The sequence below is a fragment of the Mesocricetus auratus genome, unplaced genomic scaffold, assembly GCF_017639785.1.
Source record: "Mesocricetus auratus isolate SY011 unplaced genomic scaffold, BCM_Maur_2.0 Super-Scaffold_100676, whole genome shotgun sequence".
Taxonomy (NCBI): Eukaryota; Metazoa; Chordata; class Mammalia; order Rodentia; family Cricetidae; genus Mesocricetus; species Mesocricetus auratus.
In genome coordinates, this window is record NW_024429266.1 from 186,698,195 (window position 1) to 186,719,256 (window position 21,062).

The following is a 21,062-nucleotide window of genomic DNA, read 5'->3' on the forward strand; positions in this document are numbered from 1 at the left end:
AAAAGACCAACTTGCAAAAGTAACAAAACAAGAAAGTGCACGCCCAGTACAAATACAAAGGGATATCCAGGTTTGGTGATCCATTCCAATGAGACGCTCGAAGGGCTCAGGCAGAAGGGTTTTGAGTCTGGGGCTGGCCTGGATTACTGGGTTATCCCAAGAGTGAGTGAGTCTCTCTCTCTCTCTCTCTCTCTCTCTCTCTCTCTCTCTCTCTCTCTCTCTCTCTCCCTCCCTCCCTCCCTCCCTCCCTCCCTCCTCCCTCCCTCCCTCCCTCTCTCTCTCTCTCTCCCTCTCTCTCTCTCTAAGTATTAATGACTACCTTTTAAAAAGCCAGGCTTTCACTGCCTTTTACCAACAGTGACAAAAGCAGCACTATCTACCTAGGGCAAGAGAAACAGTGACTCACACAGTCCCCTTTGATGACAACTGAAAATTAAAGAGTTGGGTTTTTTTTTTTTTTGGAAGAAAAAGTCAGGGGGCAGGATTTTAAAATTACACTTTTAAGGTTCAAGTCCAGGAGATGAAAAAAAATAACTGCCATCCGGCTCCAATATCAAAGTCAAGTCCTTCTTGTTCCCTAAAACCATGAATCATGGGAGGCAGACAGAGAGTTCCAGTCTGACCAAGGCTACATAGGACCTGTCTCCAAACAAACAAACAAACAAAAAAATAAAACAACAAGAAAGAAGAGTAAAACAAAAATCATATCACCATGAAATTTACTTCTCTAAATACATTCAATTAAAACCAAATCTGACTCCCCACCCCCCCTTTTTTTTTTTGGTTTTTCGAGCCAGGGTTTCTCTGTGTAGCTCTGGCTGTCCTGGAACTCATTCTGTAGACCAGGCTGGCCTTGAACTCAGAGAGATCTGCCTGCCTCTACCTCCTGAGTGCTGGGACTAAACGTGAGCACCACCACCACCCGGAGACATCAACTGATTTTAATAGAGACGCAGAATACTCATTTTAATAACCCGACCTTATACTTGTAAATGTATTTTTTGTTCTCAAAGTGGGGGATGTAAACGAATTTCAGGGAGCAGTTATCGCGTGTTTAGAATTTACTGATCAAGGCTAAAACAGCTCTGGGAGGTGGTGGTAGAGGATCAGAAGTTCAAAGCCACCCTCACCCTCTTTAGCAAGTCTGAGGCGAGCCTAGAAGGCCTGAGACCCACGTTGGGAAAGTGGCGGTGTGTGTGTGTGTGTGTGTGTGTGTGTGTGCGCGCGCGCGCGCGGTTCTACTCCATCGTCTTCGTAACTTTTTAAAAGACGGTTTCGAGTCAGTTAAATACCAGTTTAAACATCAGACTAAATCCTTACACACCAAGCCTTTATTTGCAGTGGTAATGGGAAATGAACAATGTAGTTGAGATGTTTGATTTCAACCCTCAGACAATGCCAAAGTTTTGAGCCATGATTTCACAGGGCCCCCCCTCCATTAACTTTTCGTTAGCCCAGCTGACGAGAAAAGAACAGAATGAGGCGACACCCCATTTGTTTTCCCAGGATCACCCTGTGGACCAGGCAAAAAGAAGGGTCTTGGCAGAGACACAGGGGGCACAAACAAGAGGTATGTCACAGTCTAAACTAAGACAGGCCATCCTGAATAAGAGAACTCTGGAACTCAAGGGAAGAAAGAGGAAGAAAAGAACAGTTTTGCATTTTCAGCCCTCGGACTCCGTTCCAGAATTCCGCAATGACTGCCAAAAGCAACGGCCTTGGAACCAATTAACCATCACCCGCGACCTTCCGCTTCGACTCCCAGGAGGAACCTCGTTCCACCTCGGTTTTGACTCTACTCCAGAGAGAGACACGGTGAAAGGAGAACGCATTGCAAGTGAGGGAATCGGAGACCCTGGGGGAGCAAGGGCGAGCTGGTCCGGGCAAACTCCGAGGAAGCGGCACGAGAGAGTGCTGGCGGCGCGGGAAGCACGGAGCCTGCCTAACTTAGGGATTTGATCCTGCCCCCACCCCCGCCCAGCCTGGAGACCCCACCCAGCCCCTCCGTTACCCTCGTCCCTGCCCCATACCTGTCTGCGCGGGGTCCCGGTGCGCAGCGCGCCGCCTCCATACCGTCCGGCCGGTGGCATCAGCGTCCAGACCCCGAGTCGCCGCGGCCCGGCTGGAGAGGATGGAGGAGGTCGGGCCCCGCCCCTGGCAACCACACCCCGCACTGTCGCCAACGCCCATTGGTCCACTGCCCGCCGCTCCCCTCTCACTGGCTAATGGCGCCAGCCGAGATGCTGGAGGGTTTCCAGGGGGCGGGAGCCACCGGGGAGGCGAAGGCGCGTGCGCGGGATGCGCCCCCCAACCCCGGGTTGGATCCCAGTTGGCCCTCGGGGGGGGGGTGTCTCCAGCTGCTGCATTCCTCGGCCGCCTCCCACAGAGCGACTCCCAGCACCCCACTGTCGCAACGAGAACACCCAGGGTGCTGCCAGGATTGTGGTCCAGGGGTTTACGAACTTCTGCCTCCAGAAGGCCGAGATGCCCAAGGCCTTCAGACTTCTACACCAGTCCTAACCCAAAACACGACTGAGGGAGCCCTACTTCGGGACCGTCTTCACATATCCTTATCCCTTAAGGGTAGCTGCTAAGCCTGTCCTCTCTGCAGTAACTCATGCCTCCAGCCATCAGTTCCTTTCTGGTTCTGGTCCCTACAGGACTTTCTGACTAAAGCTACTGCATGTAGACTTGAATTGTAAGGCCGAAGTTACCACACGGATGTTGAAAACAAATTTTCACTAAAAAAAAAAATTGATTATTTAGAAACAAGATCTCACTACATAGTCTGGCTGGCCTGGAACTCAGAGATCTGACTGCCTCTGTCCCCTTGTGCTGGAATTAAAGGCATGTGTCGCCATGTCCCAGTCTGTTAGTTTGTGTATGGATGGTATGTCTGCATACCATATGCATCCCTGGTGCCCAAGGCTCTAGATAGAACCTGTGCCTTCTGGGCATCCCAGACTCATAACCGCTGAGCCACCTCTCTGGGCCCCAGATTTAACTTTTGAAAACTAGGAAATATTGTACGTACGCAGACTAGGAGGCAGAACACTGCATGCACTTAGCCCCCTCCCTGGTTTGCTTTACTGTGCATCAAATTCTCATCCATATAAAGGGCAGCATAAGCTCTGCTTGGGCTAGCAGACGCTGGATGCTAAAAGGGAAGGGTCAAAAGAGATGCTGTTTGTATGAGTGAGAGGACCACTAAGACACCTGTCGGCAGAGGCAGCCCTTCCACCAACGGCCATCCACTTTGGGTAGTTACTGTAAGAATCCACTTCCCTACCGCAATTACTAGGAATGGCCATCCACTTTGGGTAGTTACTGTAAGAATCCATTCCCCGCCGGGCGGTGGTGGCGCACGCCTTTAATCCCAGCACTCAGGAGGCAGAGGCAGGCGGATCTCTTGTGAGTTCAAGGCCAGGCTGGACCAACAGCCTCCAAAACAATACAGAGAAACCCTGTCTCGTAAAACCAAAAAAAAAAAAAAAAAAAAAAAGAATCCATTTCCCTACCGCATGTGATATCGCCACTGCCATAAACAGAGTCTCAAAACACAAACCCACGCATCTGCCATATCTCCCCCCCCCCCACTGTATTCATCAACACAGGGCTTGTGACCCTTTGGGCAGGAGAGCCAAAGGTGTAAAGGTAGGTGTCAACCACTAAGAGCCAGATTTACTCTGATTTTCTCCATCAGTGGAAGCTGTCCCTGAGCCTTGAGATCAGAACCAAAACTTGTGGAATGAACCAAGCTTGAAGCAGATTAATTAGCACAGACCTTTTGTAAAGGCCACGCTGCTGCATGACTGACAGAGCAGGGTTCTCTACAAACTTGGAGCAGTCATTTATTTACAAACATCGCAAACCGTGCGAGATACTTTAGAGGTTTAAACAGTTAATATGAGAAAAGCAGCAACAGTTCAACAGCTCATGGCACTGAACTCAACTCTTTCCCATCCGAGGTAGCTTAAAAATCAAATCTAGAAACCGAATCCCAATTCCAGGCCTCTAGCTAAGTCTTCCTCCTTTTAGTGTTCACTCCGTTTCGTTCTTTCAAGCCAGAGAGATTTCGGAAACCACGACCGTCAGCAGCTTTGAGATGAACTGAAGTCCGTGACATCCAGTCAGATCTTCACAAGGAACTGGCTCTTGTCCAGCTTCCCTCTCGCTTTCAGGTAGGCAAACAGGTGCCTTCTGCGTCTCCATGTGACTTTTATCCCGTACTTCTCCTCAGGAGTGTCCTTGACCAGAACAGGCCCGGGCTCTGGGCTGCTGGGAATTCTGGGGCCCAGGATGCTGCCTGGAAGACGGTTTTCCTTCTGGTCTGGGGAAATGGAATCTTCCCTCACAGACGCCTCTGGGGTCTGGATATCAGGGGGCATGAACACATGGGGTAAGCTTTGAAGGGCATGCAGTGACGGCTCCCCACTGCTCTGGGGACTGAGCAGTGGCACTAAAGGCCTCCTGGGAGCGTCCTTTTCTGACTGACAGGGCTCTTCCCTGTTCACGGATATCAGCAGCGTCTCTGAACTGGAAGACTGTGGACTCTCAAAGGTTAGACATGGGAACTTGCAGGTAGATCTTCGAGTCAAGCGTCTTGTCTGGTCTCGGGAACGATGTTTCCGGTGCACTGGAAACTGGCTTTCAGCTGTTGTATCAAACTGAGGTAATACCTGTGCGTAAAGGGAAAAAAGGTAGTGGGTCACGTACTAAAGAAACTCTATCCAACAGACAGAATCCTCCTCTATTTCTGTCCAGAATCGTGAGGACTCACTGTAAGAAAGGACCCGAACCAACCAGCTACGTGATGCAGTAATAAGATAACGGCTTTGGGCACCTTCCAGGTTGCTCCCGAGGAAGAGAGGAGATGAGGTATTTGTCATCACCACACAACATTGCTATGGCTGTGGTTAAACTTCATGAGAGCCGACTGGAAGGGTGGGGGGAGGTAAGAGCTGTGCTTAGTACACTCAGTAGTTCAGTCCCCAGCAAAACACAGCCCTCAAGAGGGCAGGGACTCGGCTGGAGAGATGGCTCAGGGGGTTAGAACATTGATTGTTCTTCCAGAGGTCCTGAGTTCAATTCCCAGTGAACCACATGGTGGCTTACAACCATCTACAATGAGATCTGCTGCCTTCTTCTGGCTTGCAGACATACATGGAGGCAGGATGTTGTATTTACAATAAATAAATCTTAAAATAAAAAAGAGGGCAGGGAGCAACAGACTCATTCCCGACACCTAGGAAAGTTCCCGGCAAGAGGCCTTCAGCAAGCATGAATGGCAGCTACAAACAGGAAGTCAGACTGTGTTCAGAAATGGGATCTAGTACACCATGTTTATTCAGTCAATGCTTACGATTTTTTTCCCTTTTCATTTTAGACAGTACAGGCTGACCTTCAACTTGAGATCCTTCTGCCGCAACCTCCCAAATGCTAGGTGTGCCTCATAATGCCATTTCTGTAGGATTTTTCTTCATAAGGTTCAGTCCATCTGACCATAGAGTATCTAGTACTTTTCACATGAGTTGTAGGAAATATTCTCATTTATAAGCTTGCCATTTTTCTAACTTCTTTACTAAGTTACTGGGTAGCGAAATGCTCACTCAGAATCTTTTCAGAAGAACCTGTCAGGGAAGGCTCCAATTCCATATAACATGTATTTTGGTCTGAATGAAGAAAAGTAGTCATACCAGACAGGTCAGATTACCACAGTCAGAAAGAGTAACTGTCCCCGCTCCAAGAGTCTGTATTCTGAAAAGCCTAACACAGCAGGTCAAAGGACCTACCCAAGAAGTGATGGTGTCCTGATCAATGGGCTTGCTGGGCACCTGTACAGTGTGGGTAATGGGCTGCTGGAGCGATTCATAATGTTTGGGGCCCTTCAGTGGCTGTTGGTGGAATAGCAGCTGGGCTTTGCAGGACTGTCTTTGGCGTCTCTTTTTGGGAGGCATCAATAGGTAAATGAAGAGCATTTAGTAACCACATGATGCAGGTTTCCTTCCTGGTCTGGGTCGGGGTCCAGTTGCAAACCATGCCTGTAGAGAAGATACAAAAGCTGGGAGAAAAAGTGTGGGTGAGTCCCTGTCCTTCATGACACATGCTAGTCTACCCCCCAAAAACTACCATTCAGACTCGGGTTGGGGGAAAACAGTTTCCTCTACCACCTCACAAAAGACATTATCTCAACATCACTCAAAAAACACCTGCTGAACACACTGTACCATGCTGAGCACTAGGAATTAAAGATGGACAAGTAGGTAGTCAACAGTCACTCACTGAGCGCTAAGTACCTGCAGTGATACAGAGGTCCCTATTTTTGAGGAGCTGGGGGTATAGCACAGTGTTGCAGCATTTGCCTAAAATGCACAAAGCCTGAGCTTCAATCCCCAGCACTGCAGAAAAGAAAAAGCGGGAAGGAAGGAAGGAAGGAAGGTGGGAAGATGGGAAGGAAGGAAGGAAGGAGGGAGGGAGGGAGGGAGGGAGGGAGGGAGGGAGGGAGGGAGGGAGGGAGGGAAGGAACTGAGAGTTTAACGGAAGGAAGCCATTACACTTCAGTATAACACAGCTTCAACTCACTTCAGAGAAGGCTTTCTGAGTGGGAAGACACCTAACCTGGGAGTGAAGCAGGAAGCTCACTCCAGGCTGAGGAGCACCACAGGCAAAGATGGTCATAGCTGGGCCTGGGGAATCACTCGAATCATCCCGACCGAGGCAAGAGGATCAGGAGTTCAAGTCTAGCTTGGACTATGCACAAAAACCTAGCTGCAGCTGGGTGTCAGCGGTGGCACCTTTAATTCCAGCACTCGGGGGCAGAGGCCAAACCCAACCCCCAAAAGGTGGCCTCGGACACCCACCCACATCACTCACAATGTCAGTATCTGTGAGTGTCTAGCTAACAAAATAAAAAGGGAACAAGGATAGGTATAGTAACAGAGTTTAAATCTCAGCACTCAGGAGGCAGATCTCTGAGAGTTGGAGCCCAGCCTGGTCTACATAGTGAGTTCCGTGACAGTGGAGGACACACAGGGGGCCCCTGTTTTAAAGTAGTGATTTTAAAGGATGAGTGGCAACAACAATAGTAAGATTAGACATGTTGAGTCAACACTGGGTCAGGAAAACCAGGTGAGGCCAAACGAGTGTGGAGCTGGGTTGAGTAGTCAGAGATTTTCAAATAGAAGCTTGTGATCACATCCCGATTTGTTTAAAAAAAAAAGAAAAAGAAAATCATCAGCCGGGCAGTGGTAGTACATGCCTTTAGTCTCAGCACTTGGAAGCAGAGGCAGGCAGATCTCTGTGAGTTTGAAAACAGCCTGGTCTACAGAGCAAGTTCCAGGACAGACTCCAAAGCTGCACAGGGAAACCCTGTCTCAAAAAAAAAAAAAAAAAAAAAAAAAAACAAACAAACAAAAACCCAAAAACAACAAACTAAACACCCCTCAGACTGTCTTAAATATAGAGATGTCAACTGAGTCACACAATTAGCTCCCATGTACTGACCACCCCGGTGGTTCATTCCTGACCATATCTATACTTGCTAATTTTGCTAATATCCTCTACACTCGAATGATTTTGAAGAAAATATATTCCTTTGATTTTCAGGTTGAGCCTCAGGCCTCACCACCTTAGGCAGTAACTGTACCACTGCCACTATATATACCGGCCCTCTTAATAATTGTTTTGACTTTTTTAAGACAGGGTCTCAACATCGCACAGACTGGCTTCAAATTCGCTTCTGCAGTCTCTGCCTCCCCAGGTGCTGGGATTACAGGCAAGCTGCACGCACTAGGTGCTTTTCCTTTTGTTGTTATAAAACACTCTGGGGAAAGCAAATTAAGGAAGGACGGGCTATTTTGGCTCACGGTTCCAGCGTACAGTCCTGTGTGTTGGAGAAGACATGGCAGCCGGGACTTGAAGGCAGCGGGCAGGAAGGAAGTGAATGAATGTGGGCTGGTTTTTCCCTTTTTAGGCAGTTCAGGTCCCCAGCCCACAAAATGGGAGCAAGCACATTCAGGGCGGGGTCATCCCACCTCGGTCTAATCTAGATAATCTCTTTCACACGTGCCCCAACAAAAAACGTTAAGTCAGGTTTTGCTCAACCTTTGCCTCTTTAATTTTGAGATAGTGTCTCACTACGAGGCTCTGGCTCACCTGGAGCTATGTATATCTGGCTGGCCAGGAATTCACAGATCCGGCTGCCTCTGCCTCCTGGGTGTCGGGATTAAAGTCGAGCACATTATGCTCATCTTACTTTTTCAGGCAGGGTCCCGCCATGTAGCCCGGAATGGCCTCTAACCCAGAATCCTCTCGTGACCCTAGGATTATTAGTTTGCGCCATTTGCCTAGGGGCCTGCAAGTCTTGATTGGTTTCCTTTCATTATTAGATAAGGGCAAAACTCAGGAAGGCTGAGGGGCCCCCGCTTCCTGTCTCACAGCATACAGCACTCCTTCGCCTCAGTTCAAATCTCTGTGACCTTCATTCAACCTCCGTACTCACCAGGCCTCCTCCAGTGAAAGCAGCCTCAGTCATTATCCTATCTGCTTCGAAGGATTCCCTCCTTTCTGTGTAATGGGTAACAGATCTTACAGCACGTCTCGATTTACTTAGAAAAAAAGGGGGGGGGGGGGGGACCTTCCCAGTCCTAAGTCAAGACTTCCTCATTAAAATAAATACTCAATATTCAGACTATCACAGGAGGCTGCGAGAGGGCCTGCCAGTGGCGCCAGCTACTCCGAAGGCAGAGACACGAGGATCGAGAATTCTACACCTGGGGAGACCTTGTGTGAAACAAACCCCACCGGCCTCTAACTTGTTCCTCTGTGGCTAGAATTCTACGGATCTCATTCTGTGCTCCCTCTCCACCAGGCGGACGGCGGGGCCCGGGAGGGGACGCCCCGCTCTGCCACGGTGGCTCCCGCTAAGGCAGGCCGAGTAAGTACTGGAACATCAGTCTCCCTCGAGGCTGGCCGGGGGGAGGAGGCAGGCCACGGGCAGGGGCGGGGCGTAGGACGTGCGACCGTGGGGACACGCAGCACCGACGGCCGTGCCGGCTCGGGGGCCCGGGGGTGGCACAGAGGCTGGCTCGCCGGCTGAGTGACGTGCGCGGCCCCGGAAGGAAGTCGGCCGCGGAGGCTCCCAGGGAGGGCCGGGGCGGAGCGGACCGCCGGCCGCCGTCCGCGCGTCCCCGCGTCCCTCCCGCCGCCCCTCGAGCCCCGGGGTCGCCTTACCCGCCCTCCCGGCCGCGGCCGCCGCTCCTCAGGACGCCGAGCGTTCGGGGCCGGAACCCGGAGACAAGCCGGTGCCGATTGGCGACGCTCCGTCACGTGACCGCAACGCTCCGCCGGCGCCAATTTCAAACAGCGGAACAACTGAAAGCGGCGCTGCGGGACCCACCCCCCGGCCCGGGCTTCAGCCCCACCCGGCCCCGGCCTCCCGCCCCGGACATCCCGCCGGGTCCCGCCGCCCGGGCCTGGCTCGGCCCCGCGTGGAGCAGCCGCGGCGTGTGAGGTGAGTGCGGTGCAGGAGGAAGTCCTGGGCCCGGCCGGGCCGGGGGAGGGCTCGGAGCCGGGACTGCCGGGTCTGCGGGGCGCGAGGGGGTGTCGGGGTCCGCCGGGAAGAAGGTCTGAGCCGCCTGCCTCCGTCCTCCCGCCGCGTTCTCCCAGCACCCGGGGACCCTGGGAACAGGCCGGCCCCCTGAGTCTGCACACGCAGCCAACCCTGCCTCCGCCTCCACCGTTGCGGGGCGGGATCCTAGCTGAGTGTTGCTGCAAGGTTCCCGGTACAGGGTGGAGAATCGGGTCCCTGGGTGACTCTGCAAGTCGCCTCCGGTTGGAAGGTATTGGGAGTATTAGGAAGAGGCTGGTCAAGGAGAAGAAATGCCCTGGGGTGGGGGTGGGGGTGTCTGCTGCTTGATTGGGGTGGAGTGCAATGTGAAACAAATTGGAAACTGAGATTTGAAGGTAGAGAAGACGAAATATAAAGGAGAGGCAGCCACAGGGTGGAAGGGACCTGAAGACTCTAAGCAGCTGGCAAATGTCAAAAATGGGTAATCCTTTTTTGGCAGGTGTCCTAAAAAAAGAGACAGCTGGTTTCTGTTTCTCAAGGGACCTCAAGGTAGAAAGAATAACAGGATTTAACCTACTGATAAGTTATTTTACATATATCTATAAAAATCTATGAGCTGCTGCTCCTAAAGAAAAGACTGTCCTTAGCATTTCAAAGCCACTTTAGCATAGCAAGGCCTGTAATCTCAGCACTGACTCAAGTGGAGGCCAAAGGCTCGACAGTTCAAAGCCAGCCTGGGCTACATGAGACTCTGTCTCAAAAATAAAAGCCACCTTAAGCACATTGATAGCACAAACTAGTAGGGAGGAGATGGGCATTACAATCTTACTTTGAAGCAGAAAACTAAGGTGTAAAAGTAACATATTAACAGTTAAAATGCCATAAATACTTACAAGTATGGAGATATCACTGTGCAGATGGTTTGCAGATTTTGAAAGAAAATACACTTTAAAAAACTAATGTAACGGACTGGAGAGATGGCTCAGTGGTTACGAGCTCTTGGTACCATTCTAGAAGAGTTTGTTTGTTTGTTTTTTAATTGAAGAGGACTGGGGATTTTCTTGTAGAGTGCTTACCAAGAATTCACAAAGCCCAGGGTTCAATTCCCAGCACCACAGAGAAACCTGGCATTGTGGTCACACCTGTGACTCTAGCAGGTGGAGGCCGGAGAATCAGAAATGTAAGGTCAACTGCATTGTTTGAGACCAACATAGGCCAGAAGAGACTACGACTCCTCCCAGAAAAGGGCACTGGGGATGTAGCTCAGTGGTCGAGTCCTTGCCTACCGTGTGTGGAGCCCTGAGTTCAATCACCAGTACTGGAAATGTGAAACAGGACTGCACAATCTGCACAACTTTGCCGCCGGCGTTAAATAGGGAAGTTTCCCCCTTTAGAGGCCTTGCCGACTAGGAGGTGATTTCTCAGGTGCCTCTGACAGTGTCACTGAACCTGTGACCTGCAGATATAAACTTTATCAAGGCTTTGTCATAGAATGGGCTACAGAGTCGGGGTTTTGTCAGGACTCCTAAATGCCACTTGCCCATCCATTCTCTCGTCTCTCATCCTTCTCTGCAGCCATTGCAAGTGATCTTCTGAATTCTGGGGGATGTGGCAGCGTTTCCGTGTTGTTATAGATGTCTTCTCACTTATTCCATTGCCCAAACATTTATGGGGGATTGCCCACGTGCTACAGCATGTATGTGGAGGTTGGAGAACAACACTCAGGGGTTGGTTCTCTCCTTTTATCATTGTGGTCCCGGGGATTGAATTCAGGTGTCACGCTTAGTAGTAGGCGACTTAACTCACTGAGCCATCTTGCCAACCCCACACAATCTGTTTGTTTGCTTTTTTGTAGTACTGGGAACTGAACCTAGGGCCTTACACAAGCTAAGCGATATTCTATCACTAAGATATATGTATCTCTGGCCTGGCCAAACTTTCTTAAGCTTCTAGGAGATCATTGACTCCAATCCCATGTTCCCTGTTCCCCTCTTGAATTGTTTGTTGACTGTAATCTTTAGCTTTCCTTGGTCAGAAGTAGGGTTTTATTTGTTTTGAGACAGCATCTCATGTGGCCCATGCTGACCTTGAACTCACTGTCTAGCTGAGAGTAGGTTCTGGGATTACAAGTATACAACAAACCCAGCTTCTGGGTTTGGCAGGCCCAGGCAGCATTCCCCTGGGCCTCTGAGCTTCTGCTTTTGGCCATTCATGCAAAGGACCACTTCCAGTGTGTCTCAGCTCAGCAGATCTGTGACACCAAGCTTCTTGTCCTCTGCAGGGTCAATGCTTGTGATTCTCAATGGAGAGTGAGAGCCCAGCTTCATGATGAGAACCAGCCCCCGTCGGCCACTGATTCTCAAAAGACGGAGGCTGCCCCTTCCCATTCAAAATGCCCCAGGTGAAACACCAGAGGAAGAAGCAAGGAGACCCCCTGCCCAGCAGGAGCCTACTCAAGCACAGGCCTCCCGGGAGGTGGCAGAGTCCAGTACTTGCAAGTTTCCAGATGGAATCAAGATTATCAACCACCCCACCATGCCCAACACACAGGTGGTGGCCATCCCCAACAATGCCGACATCCAGAGCATCATCACGGCACTGACGGCCAAAGGGAAAGAGAGTGGCAGCAGTGGCCCCAACAAGTTCATCCTCATCAGCTCTGGGGGGGCCTCAGCTCACCCTCCTGCTCCCCAGCCTCAAGCCCAAACCAGCAGTGATTCCAAGAGGACGGAAGTGATCACCGAGACATTGGGACCAAAGCCAGCCGCTAAGGGTGTGCCCGTTCCCAAGCCACCTGGAGCCCTTCCAAGGCAAAGACAGGAAAGCTGTGGTATGTGACTTATAAGCAAAGGGGTGTGGAGGCTGGCCCTTCTCCTCACTGGTAAGACCTGCTCTGCAGTCAGCCATGCTGGCGTCTGGTAGACAGGAGTCTAGGAGGGATCAAGGCAAAGGCTTGCTCTTCTTTATCCTGGAACTTTGAGCAGACCACCTGGGCACTGTTGAAAGGGTTACAGTAATGTAGCCTTCCCACCACTCTTTTTATATGGAAAACGATTTGTGGATTGGCTGGCTGGCTGGCTGGCTGGCTGGCTGGTTTGGTTTATTCTTTGTATTGACTTGTGTCTTAGTCACCGTTCTATTGTTCTGAAGAGACACCGTAACCAAGGCAGGAAACTCCTATGAAAGAAAGCATTTCACTGGGGCTTGCTTACAGTTTCAGAGGGTTAGTCCATGGCCATCACGGTGTGGGCATGGCAGCATGCAGGCAGGCCCTGGAGCAGTAGCTGAGAGCTACGTCCTGATCTGTGGGCTGACAGAGGCAGAGAGAACCTGGGCCTGGCATGGACTTTGGAAACCTCAAAGCCCGCCCACCCCGTGTCACATTTCCTCCAACACTTCTAATCCTTCTTCCCAGTCCTTTGAAATGGTGCCACTCACTGGTGAGGAAGCATTCTAACATCTGGGTGTAAGGGGTCATTCTTACTCACACCACCGAGACTTGTAAGGAAGTAAACGTCCATCTGAAAGTGACAAACGAGCCTGGGGAAGAGCGGTGACCGTCTTGTGCAGCTTTCTAAAAACTGCCTTGACAGATGCCCAAGGTTCCGTCTGGCTCATTGAAATGTAGTTCAGTGCTCCTGAATTTCTCCTTAAGTCTGTCATGGAGCAGAATGACTTAACTATGTGTTCCCTGCTCCTAAGAGTGTGGGTCTTGGCCGGGCGGTGGTAGCGCATGCCTTTAATCCCAGCACTCGGGAGGCAGAGGCAGGCGGATCTCTGTGAGTTCGAGGCTGGGCTGGACCGACAGCCTCCAAAACAATACAGAGAAACCCTGTCTCGTAAAACCAAAAAAAAAGTGTGTGGGTCTTGGAGGGGTTAAAAAAAAAAAGTGTGTGGGTCTTGGAGGGGTTATCGCCAACCATTGATTTTGATGGAGGCTCAGGGCTTCTCAAGAGGCTGCTAAAGGAGTCTTGGGTTGTTTTCCTTCTAGCCGGTGGTGAAGCAGCAGGCTGCACGCTGGACAACAGCTTAACCAACATCCAGTGGCTTGGGAAGATGAGTTCTGACGGGCTGGGCCCCTGCAGCATTAAGCAGGAGATGGAAGAGAAGGAGAATTGTCACCTGGAGCAGAATCAGGTTAAGGTAAACTGTCCTGTTACTCATTAGGGAAGTCAGAACTAGTACAGGGGATTTCTAAGACGGGAAATGGGTCAAGGAACCGATTGAGAAAACATCCAAGTTCTCACATTGGCACTGCTTAGTACTTTTCTGTGTAATTTTTCTTTAAAAAAATTTTTTTAGAGGTATTGGAGAGTAAACCCAAGACCTTGAATATAGTATATAAAACTATATCACTAGTAAGACTCTATCTAGCTGAGAGGTGGTGGCACATACCTGTAATGGGAGGAAGTGTCAGGCCTGGTCTACAGAGTTCCAGGATAGCCAGGGCTACACAGAGAAACCCTGTCTCCAAAAACAACAGAAAAGGCTGTGCCTCTAAGCTATATTTGCAACCCTTTTTAATTTTTACTTTGAAGCAGGGTCTGGCAAAACTGATCTTGCTCGGGTCCTCCTGCCTCAGCCTTTGAGTAACTAGGATTGCGACTGTGCTACCACACCCAGCTATGTGACATTTGAGTTCCTTTACTGTCTGGGATCTCTTAATCCCCATAAGTGGCTCATGGGTGGCAGATTCTGGGCTTACTTTATTGCTCTAGCACAGGTTTTACTATCCTGGATATAATACCCCTTAGCAGATATTCAGTAAATGATTAAGAGTCTCAGTTAAGGAAGCCATTTGGAGTATAGCATCATTGACAGAACAGTTTTATTAGGAGATACACGGTAATATATGTCTGTGAGGACAGTTGTAAGCTGCCATGTGGGTGCTGGGAATTGAACCCAAACCCTCTGGAAGAGAGTCAGTTCTCTTAACCTCTGAGCCATTTCTCCAGGCCAAATGTGTTCCTGGAAAGCATTTGTCCCACACTTTTGACTGTTTCTTCTATACAAACCCTGAAGCAGGGTAGGCTTACATCTCATCAGGACTACAAATGGAACTTTCAACCTGCAAGTCTGAAAATGGGCATGAGTTCATACAAATCATTGTGTGGACCCCACCTAGAGAGTCAACTGGAAGAGGCGCCACTTTTGTTTTTGTTTTGAGACAGAGTCTTATGTAAGACTTAGAAAAGGTTATGTAGCTGAGGATGACCTTGAGCTTTTAATCCTCCATCTCCCTAGTGCTGTTAGACATGTGCCACCACAACCCATTTTTTTTATGTGGTGCTGGAGATCACGCCAGGTATTAATGCATGTGGGGCAAGTATTGTACCAACTGAGCCATGTGCCCAGCTGTTAGGGTTAGCAGGCAATTTATCTTCAGGAAAAGATGGAATTGAATCAGTTCCTAATTGGTTTGGGGTCTAGACTAACATCTACCTGATCATTGATTGTAAACTTTAATTCTTTATGAAATAGTGATCTCAATTAAGTTTGTTTTCCTGGTCAGTGGTGGCACACACATTTATTCCCAGCACTTGGAGGCAGAGGCAAGCAGGTCTCTGTGAGTTCAAGGCCAGCCTGGTCTACAGAGTGAGTTCTAGAACTCTGTAGCCCACGGAGAAACTCTGGAGCCCCCCTGTCTGGGGGGGGGGGTTGTTTTTAGTATAGTCTAGAGCAGTGGTTCTCAACCTGTGGGTCATGACCCCTTTGGAGTCGCATATCATATTTACAATTCATAACAATAGTAAAATTACTGTTATGAAGTAGCAACAGAATTTATGGTTGGGGGTCACCACAACATGAGGAACTGTATTAAAGGGTAACAGCATTAGAAAGGTTGAAAGGGCTGGGGGTGGGAAGTGGGTTTCACAAACTCCTCTATGTCATTCTCTGTTCTCTCCCTCGGCTTCTCAATCGCACAGGTTGAGGAGCCCTCAGGAGCATCCACATCTTGGCAGGACTCTGTGTCTGAGAGGCCACCCTACTCTTACATGGCCATGATACAGTTTGCAATCAACAGCACTGAGAGAAAGCGTATGACCTTGAAGGATATCTACACTTGGATCGAGGACCACTTCCCCTACTTTAAGCACATCGCCAAGCCAGGCTGGAAGGTACTATGTTCCATAGCCAATGTCAAGGTCACTGTGGTGTAACTGCTTCTCACTCTTTGCTTCAGATTGTGTCATAATGAAAAATAACAGCAAAAAACTATGAGCCTCATGGCCCCAAGATTAATTTCCTGGAACATCTAGTGGGCAGGACCTTTTCTTTTTCTCTCGTTTTGAGACTGGCCTCAAACTTAGTCTTGCTGTTTCAACCTTGGGAGTGGATGGGATTGCAGGTGTTGTCACCATGCCCACCTAAGCAGGTTTTCTCTTGTTTTTCCTTTTTTCTTCTTCATTTATTGTGTATGCAGTAGTTTACTTGCATGCATGCCTGTACGTCAGAAGAAGGCACCATATCTCATTACAGATGGTTGTGAGCTATCAAGTGGTTGCTGGGATTTGAACTCAGGACTTCTGGAAGAGCAGCCAGTGCTCTTAACCTCTTAGCTACCTCACCGATCCTTTGTCTTATTTTTCATCTCATACATTGGGGCTCTGAGACAGATGCCTGGGAATCTGGGTCAGAAAGTCGGAGGACAGTTTGTTAGAGTAGTTTCTCAATGTGAGTTCTGGGCTTGGGCTCAGGCTTGGCAGCAGGTACCTTTACCCACTTTTCAGCCCTTATATTGCATCGGGTAGAAATGGGATTTGTCGGGCTGGAGATGTAGCTCAGTGGCAGAGTGCTTAGCCACATGCACAGAGCCTGGATTTGAAGTGGGATTTGCCAGGAACAATGACATCTGACTCCTGCATATGACCTCATGTCTTCTCTGTAGCCTGTCCTGAGTTCTGTCTACAGTTCTGATACCTGGGCTACCTGACACCTGGCCATGGGCAGAAACACTTCAGTGGTATTTGATCCTCACATTGGCATGTTCCTGGTTCTCCAAAAACAAAATTTCCAGTCTCTGAGATAGGATCTTGCTGGGTAGCCCAGCCTAGCTTTGAACTCATCTTTCTTCCTCGTCTTCCTAAGCACTGGGAACATGAGTGTGCACCACGGGGTCCAGGCATAGAGATGCTTTTTTTCCTGCCACTGCTCCTGCACCCTCTGTATTTCTCTGGGGACTGTGCAGTGGACAGTAGTCTTCTCATTTTTCCAGATGCCAAAGGGCTTGATACACTTCTGGAAAACACAGGGTTCTCGGCTGCTGGGCTTAGCCTGTCTTCATGTTTCCGCTCCAGTGATGCGGCGGAAGTTGCAGGTGTAAAGTTCCTGTTCAGGCCTGCACTGGGATAGAGAGCAGGAGCAGAGGGGGACGCTCCAGTAAGACCTAGGAGCCTGGAGATGGCTGGATCGCTTTGATCCCCTGGGGCTTGTGGCTAGGGTTCGCTCTGCAGTGTGGCAGGTTCTGACAGGTGAGATTACAAGGACCTCAATATACAGGAGACTCCGTGCCTTTCCCAGCTCACTCCAGGGTGATGTTTCCCAAGCTAACCAAGCTGCTAACTGCCTGTGTGTCTCTTTCAGAACTCTATTCGTCACAACCTTTCTCTTCACGACATGTTTGTTCGGGAGACATCTGCCAATGGCAAGGTCTCTTTCTGGACCATCCACCCCAGTGCCAATCGCTACTTGACGTTGGACCAAGTGTTTAAGGTGAGTGTCCCTGTTTCCTCTAGAGAGGCAGAGTTGTTGGTTATAGAGTCTTCTGGAAAGAGTGGTGTTCCTTCTGATGTTCTCTGGTTGAGAAGTAGAAGCCAGTCAGCCAGTTAATGACTTGCATAATGCCCTGAACTCAGGCGACAGATGCTCAGTGACACTCCTTTGCCCTAGACCAGAGCACAAAGAGAACTGTTCTGGTCTAAAATAGAGAAGTCTTTCTCTGACTCCCCAGTAAGTGGACAGTTGTTGCAATACAGTTTTCAGGTTTCTAACTTGGGGTTCTCATCAGTGAATCTGGGATGGGCTTAGTAATGGAAGGGAGGGGGCGTGTGTAGAGGCCAGAGGAGGACACTAGGAGTCCTGTTTCACCACTGGGGATGGGGTCTCATTGAAACTGGAGCTATGCTGATTGTCAGCAAACCCCATCGATCCGCCCATCTCCACTCCCACCCCTCGTAGTGCTGGGGTTATAAGCACACTCATGGCTACCCCTGGCTTATTTTATTTTTTAATGTAGGTGTTTGGATTTGAACTCAGATCCTAATGTTTATACAGCAAGCTGTCTTACCCACTAAGCAATCTCTCCAGCCCTGTAGTTTGTATTTCCAGTCTTGCTCCAAAGAAACCCTTCTTTAAATCTAGAGATCAGAAATGGAGCCACAAGAACATGTTTTCAGAAAAAAAAATTGTTTGGGGGACTCTGAGTACCCATAAGGAGGCTATTGCTGTGCTCTTCTGGAAGGGACTATTATCCACGGTGTCCCTTGGCACCCATCAAATAGGTTTCTTCCTAGTCTGGGTAGATTGACCACACTGGTGGTAACTTCATCTCATTTCTCTCCCTCGATGCCTGGCCGCCACCAGCCACTGGAACCAGGGTCTCCACAATCGCCCGAGCACTTGGAATCAGTAAGATTCTTTTCCTCTGGCTCGGGGCTTGGCCTTACTTCCCTTCACTGCTCAGCATGGCTTTAGTGGGCAGAGAAGCTGTGATGTGGGGAGGGGACTATGTTTGGCCCCACAGCTGCTAGCCCGAAACACAGCACCACAAAGGTGTGCTGAGCAGAGCAATGTGGGCACTGCAGGACCTGCCACTGCAGGACAAGTGCATGGCATGGGCCTTGTAGGCAACAGCAGCAGCCTGTCCTCTCAGCCTGCCTTTTCTTTGTCTCTCCGATAGCCGTGGCATTCCCTGGGGGTGGTGAGGACCATGGGTAAGGTGTCACACTGTCCTATCCTCATAATGTCTCTTGCTTTTCCCCTAGCATGGCTTGACAGATTGCACCTACCTCATCCATGATTCAAACTAGCTTTTTCTTTCTGGGTTGTTGGTCAGGCCAATGGCGTCAGCTCACGTTGGTGGGGTTCTGCTGTCTTCCCTTACCTTACTAGCCCAGGTTTCTTTCTCTCCCCGTAAGCAGCAGCAGAAACGACCCAATCCTGAGCTCCGTAGAAATGTGACCATCAAAACTGAACTCCCACTGGGCGCACGTGAGTATGAGAGCAGGCCTCAGACCGGCCCAATCCTGTTCAGGGGCCTATCTTCAGGCTGTCTCCAACTCAGATCTGAGCCCATAGTTGAGCAGAGCTCCTGGAGTGGGAAGGAGTGGCCCTAGCTTTGCTACCTCTGATCTCTCCTGCTTGCTCCTAGGACGAAAGATGAAGCCGCTACTCCCACGGGTCAACTCCTACCTGGTGCCCATCCAGTTCCCAGTGAACCAGTCTCTGGTGTTACAGCCCTCAGTGAAGGTGCCATTGCCTCTGGCGGCTTCACTTATGAGCTCAGAGCTTGCCCGTCATAGCAAGCGAGTCCGAATTGCACCCAAGGTCCTGCTAGCCAATGAAGGGGTAGCCCCGCTTCCTGCTGCAGGACCAGTGGAGGAGGAGAAGCCCCTGCTTGAGGAAGGGCTGTTGCCTTTGCTTCCCATTCAGTCCATTAAGGAGGAAGAACTCCAGCCTGGGGAAGACTTGGCACACTTAGAGAGGCCTATCAAAGTGGAGAGCCCTCCCTTGGAAGAGTGGCCCTCGCCGTGTGCGTCACTGAAAGAGGAACTATCCAACTCCTGGGAAGATTCTTCCTGCTCTCCCACCCCAAAGCCCAAGAAGTCCTCATATTGTGGGCTCAAGTCCCCAACCCGGCGTGTCTCAGAAATGCTGGTGACTAAGCGAAGAGAGAAGCGGGAGGTGAGCCGCTCTCGGAGGAAACAGCACCTTCGGTCCCCCTGTCTAGATGAGCCTGAACTGCTCTTCTCAGAGGACCCCAGCACATTGCGACCAGCCATGGAGCCCCTACTCCTGGCAGAGTCTTCAGAGCCTGCTTCCCAGCTCAGTTGCCCTCAGGAGGAGGGAGGACCCTTCAAGACCCCCGTCAAGGAGACACTGCCCATCTCTTCCACTCCTAGCAAGTCTGTGCTCTCCAGAACCCCTGAGGCCTGGAGGCTCACACCCCCAGCCAAAGCTGGGGGCTTGGATTTCAGCCCAGTACGAACCCCCCAGGGCACCTTTGGCCCCTTGCCTGACTCCCTGGGGCTGATGGAGCTGAACACCACACCTCTGAAAAGTGTTCCCCTTTTTGACTCACCCCGGGAACTCCTCAACTCAGAACCCTTTGACCTTGCCTCTGACCCCTTTAGCAGCTCTCCGCCCCCACATCTGGAGGCCCCCAAGCCAGGCTCCCCTGAGCCACAGATCCCCAGCCTTTCAGCTAACCGTTCTCTCACAGAAGGCCTGGTCCTGGACACAATGAATGACAGCCTCAGTAAGATCCTTCTGGACATCAGCTTCCCTGGCCTGGAGGAGGACCCTCTAGGCCCCGACAACATCAACTGGTCTCAGTTCATCCCTGAGCTGCGATAGAGGCCAGGCCTTGCCCTTGCCACTCAAGCTACCCACTATCCTGGCACTTGTGTGGCCGGTTAGTGCACGGCTCAGTGTCCCCCCAGCTTTCAGAGGGAAGCCGGCAGGCAAGGGCCGAGATGGGCCCCTTACCTAATTATGCCAAAATGATAGCCACATCTAAGCCACTGCTGGGACCTATGCATGCGGTAGGGTCCCCCAGAGAGTCTGAGTCCTCCCCTCTGCTGGTAACTGAAGGGTGGGCGTGACAAAGCAGTGATCAGTAAGTGCCCGGTAGTCATCCACTGCTCCGGCAGGATAACCCTTGTAAATGGTGTAAGTTCCCCACACTGTCCGCTAATTATAAATGTAAGCTTATTTCCGTAGGTCATTATCTAGAGACTACCAGGGGTGGGTAGGGTGACACGGGGTTGCACTTTGCTTCTGCTGTGGCCTGTGGGGGAGGGACCTGCGGTGCAGTTTCTTCCACACTGTGGGTTCTGCTGTGGGCACCTAGACATACAGGTCGGCTTACCAGGATCCGCTTACTGTCCTTTCCTGACACCCCCATGTTTCCAAGCCAGCGGTCCTGCAAGAAGCAATCCGTGTAAAAGCTTGTTGGGTTTGGGTGTAGGGATGGGTACTCACATGAGTCCTGTGAGGTGTTCTTCTGATAGTGTCCCAGACATGCCAGAGTGAGTCTAGCATTGAGAGCTCAGGCTGAGGCCTGAGCAGAAGGAAGCGGCCCTGAACTGCCTGGCTTCCTTAGCTTGCACCTGAGCTTTGCAAAGAGCCGCCCTAGGCTCCAATACACGAGCTAACACAATGACACTACTGTAACTACCTACTGAATAAAACCCAGGGTGGCACTGCTGGTCTCGAGGATTGAATGAGGGGTGATGTGGAGACTGGAGACGGCGGACGAGGCTTTCACACATGT

General features: G+C 50.6%; 3 protein-coding genes across 11 annotated transcripts in view; 1 reads left to right on the plus strand and 2 right to left on the minus strand.

The window, feature by feature from the left end:
• The window catches only part of Tulp3 (TUB like protein 3), a 33,509-nt gene extending 30,107 nt beyond the window's left edge, over positions 1-3,402 (minus strand). The window contains exon 1 of one of the 2 annotated variants that reach the window (XM_040737254.1): positions 2,031-3,402. In XM_040737254.1, coding sequence (XP_040593188.1) covers positions 2,031-2,190 — 160 coding nt within the window. In that variant the 5' untranslated portion in view covers positions 2,191-3,402. The remainder of the gene's footprint in view (positions 1-2,030) is intronic. The other variant, XM_040737256.1, reaches the window with a different exon arrangement.
• Positions 3,403-3,838: 436 nt separating this feature from the next.
• Rhno1 (RAD9-HUS1-RAD1 interacting nuclear orphan 1) lies at positions 3,839-10,568 on the minus strand. 5 transcript variants are annotated; one of them, XM_040737262.1, is made up of 3 exons: positions 10,462-10,568; positions 5,793-6,041; positions 3,839-4,679 (listed from the first exon to the last, which is right to left on the minus strand). In XM_040737262.1, the coding sequence occupies exons 2-3, from the start codon at positions 5,976-5,978 to the stop codon at positions 4,131-4,133; spliced, it is 735 nt and encodes a 244-aa protein (XP_040593196.1). In that variant the 5' UTR covers positions 5,979-6,041; positions 10,462-10,568; the 3' UTR covers positions 3,839-4,130. The 5 variants fall into 5 exon arrangements, with proteins under 5 accessions (XP_040593196.1, XP_040593195.1, XP_040593194.1 ...); XM_040737261.1 differs by lacking the exon at positions 10,462-10,568 and adding an exon at positions 9,232-9,338; XM_040737260.1 differs by lacking the exon at positions 10,462-10,568 and adding an exon at positions 9,232-9,307 and having other exon boundaries at positions 5,793-6,061.
• Foxm1 (forkhead box M1) lies at positions 9,321-20,991 on the plus strand. Of its 4 annotated transcripts, none has more exons than XM_013123593.3 (8): positions 9,321-9,511; positions 11,850-12,398; positions 13,560-13,711; positions 15,496-15,687; positions 17,153-17,281; positions 18,152-18,196; positions 18,706-18,778; positions 18,939-20,991. In XM_013123593.3, exons 2-8 carry the CDS (start codon positions 11,894-11,896, stop codon positions 20,141-20,143), a joined length of 2,301 nt encoding a protein of 766 aa, XP_012979047.2. In that variant the 5' UTR covers positions 9,321-9,511; positions 11,850-11,893; the 3' UTR covers positions 20,144-20,991. The 4 variants fall into 4 exon arrangements, with proteins under 4 accessions (XP_012979047.2, XP_005084133.2, XP_040593187.1 ...); XM_005084076.4 differs by having other exon boundaries at positions 18,709-18,778; XM_021235287.2 differs by lacking the exon at positions 9,321-9,511 and adding an exon at positions 9,824-9,839.
• The last annotated feature ends 71 nt before the right edge of the window (positions 20,992-21,062 follow it).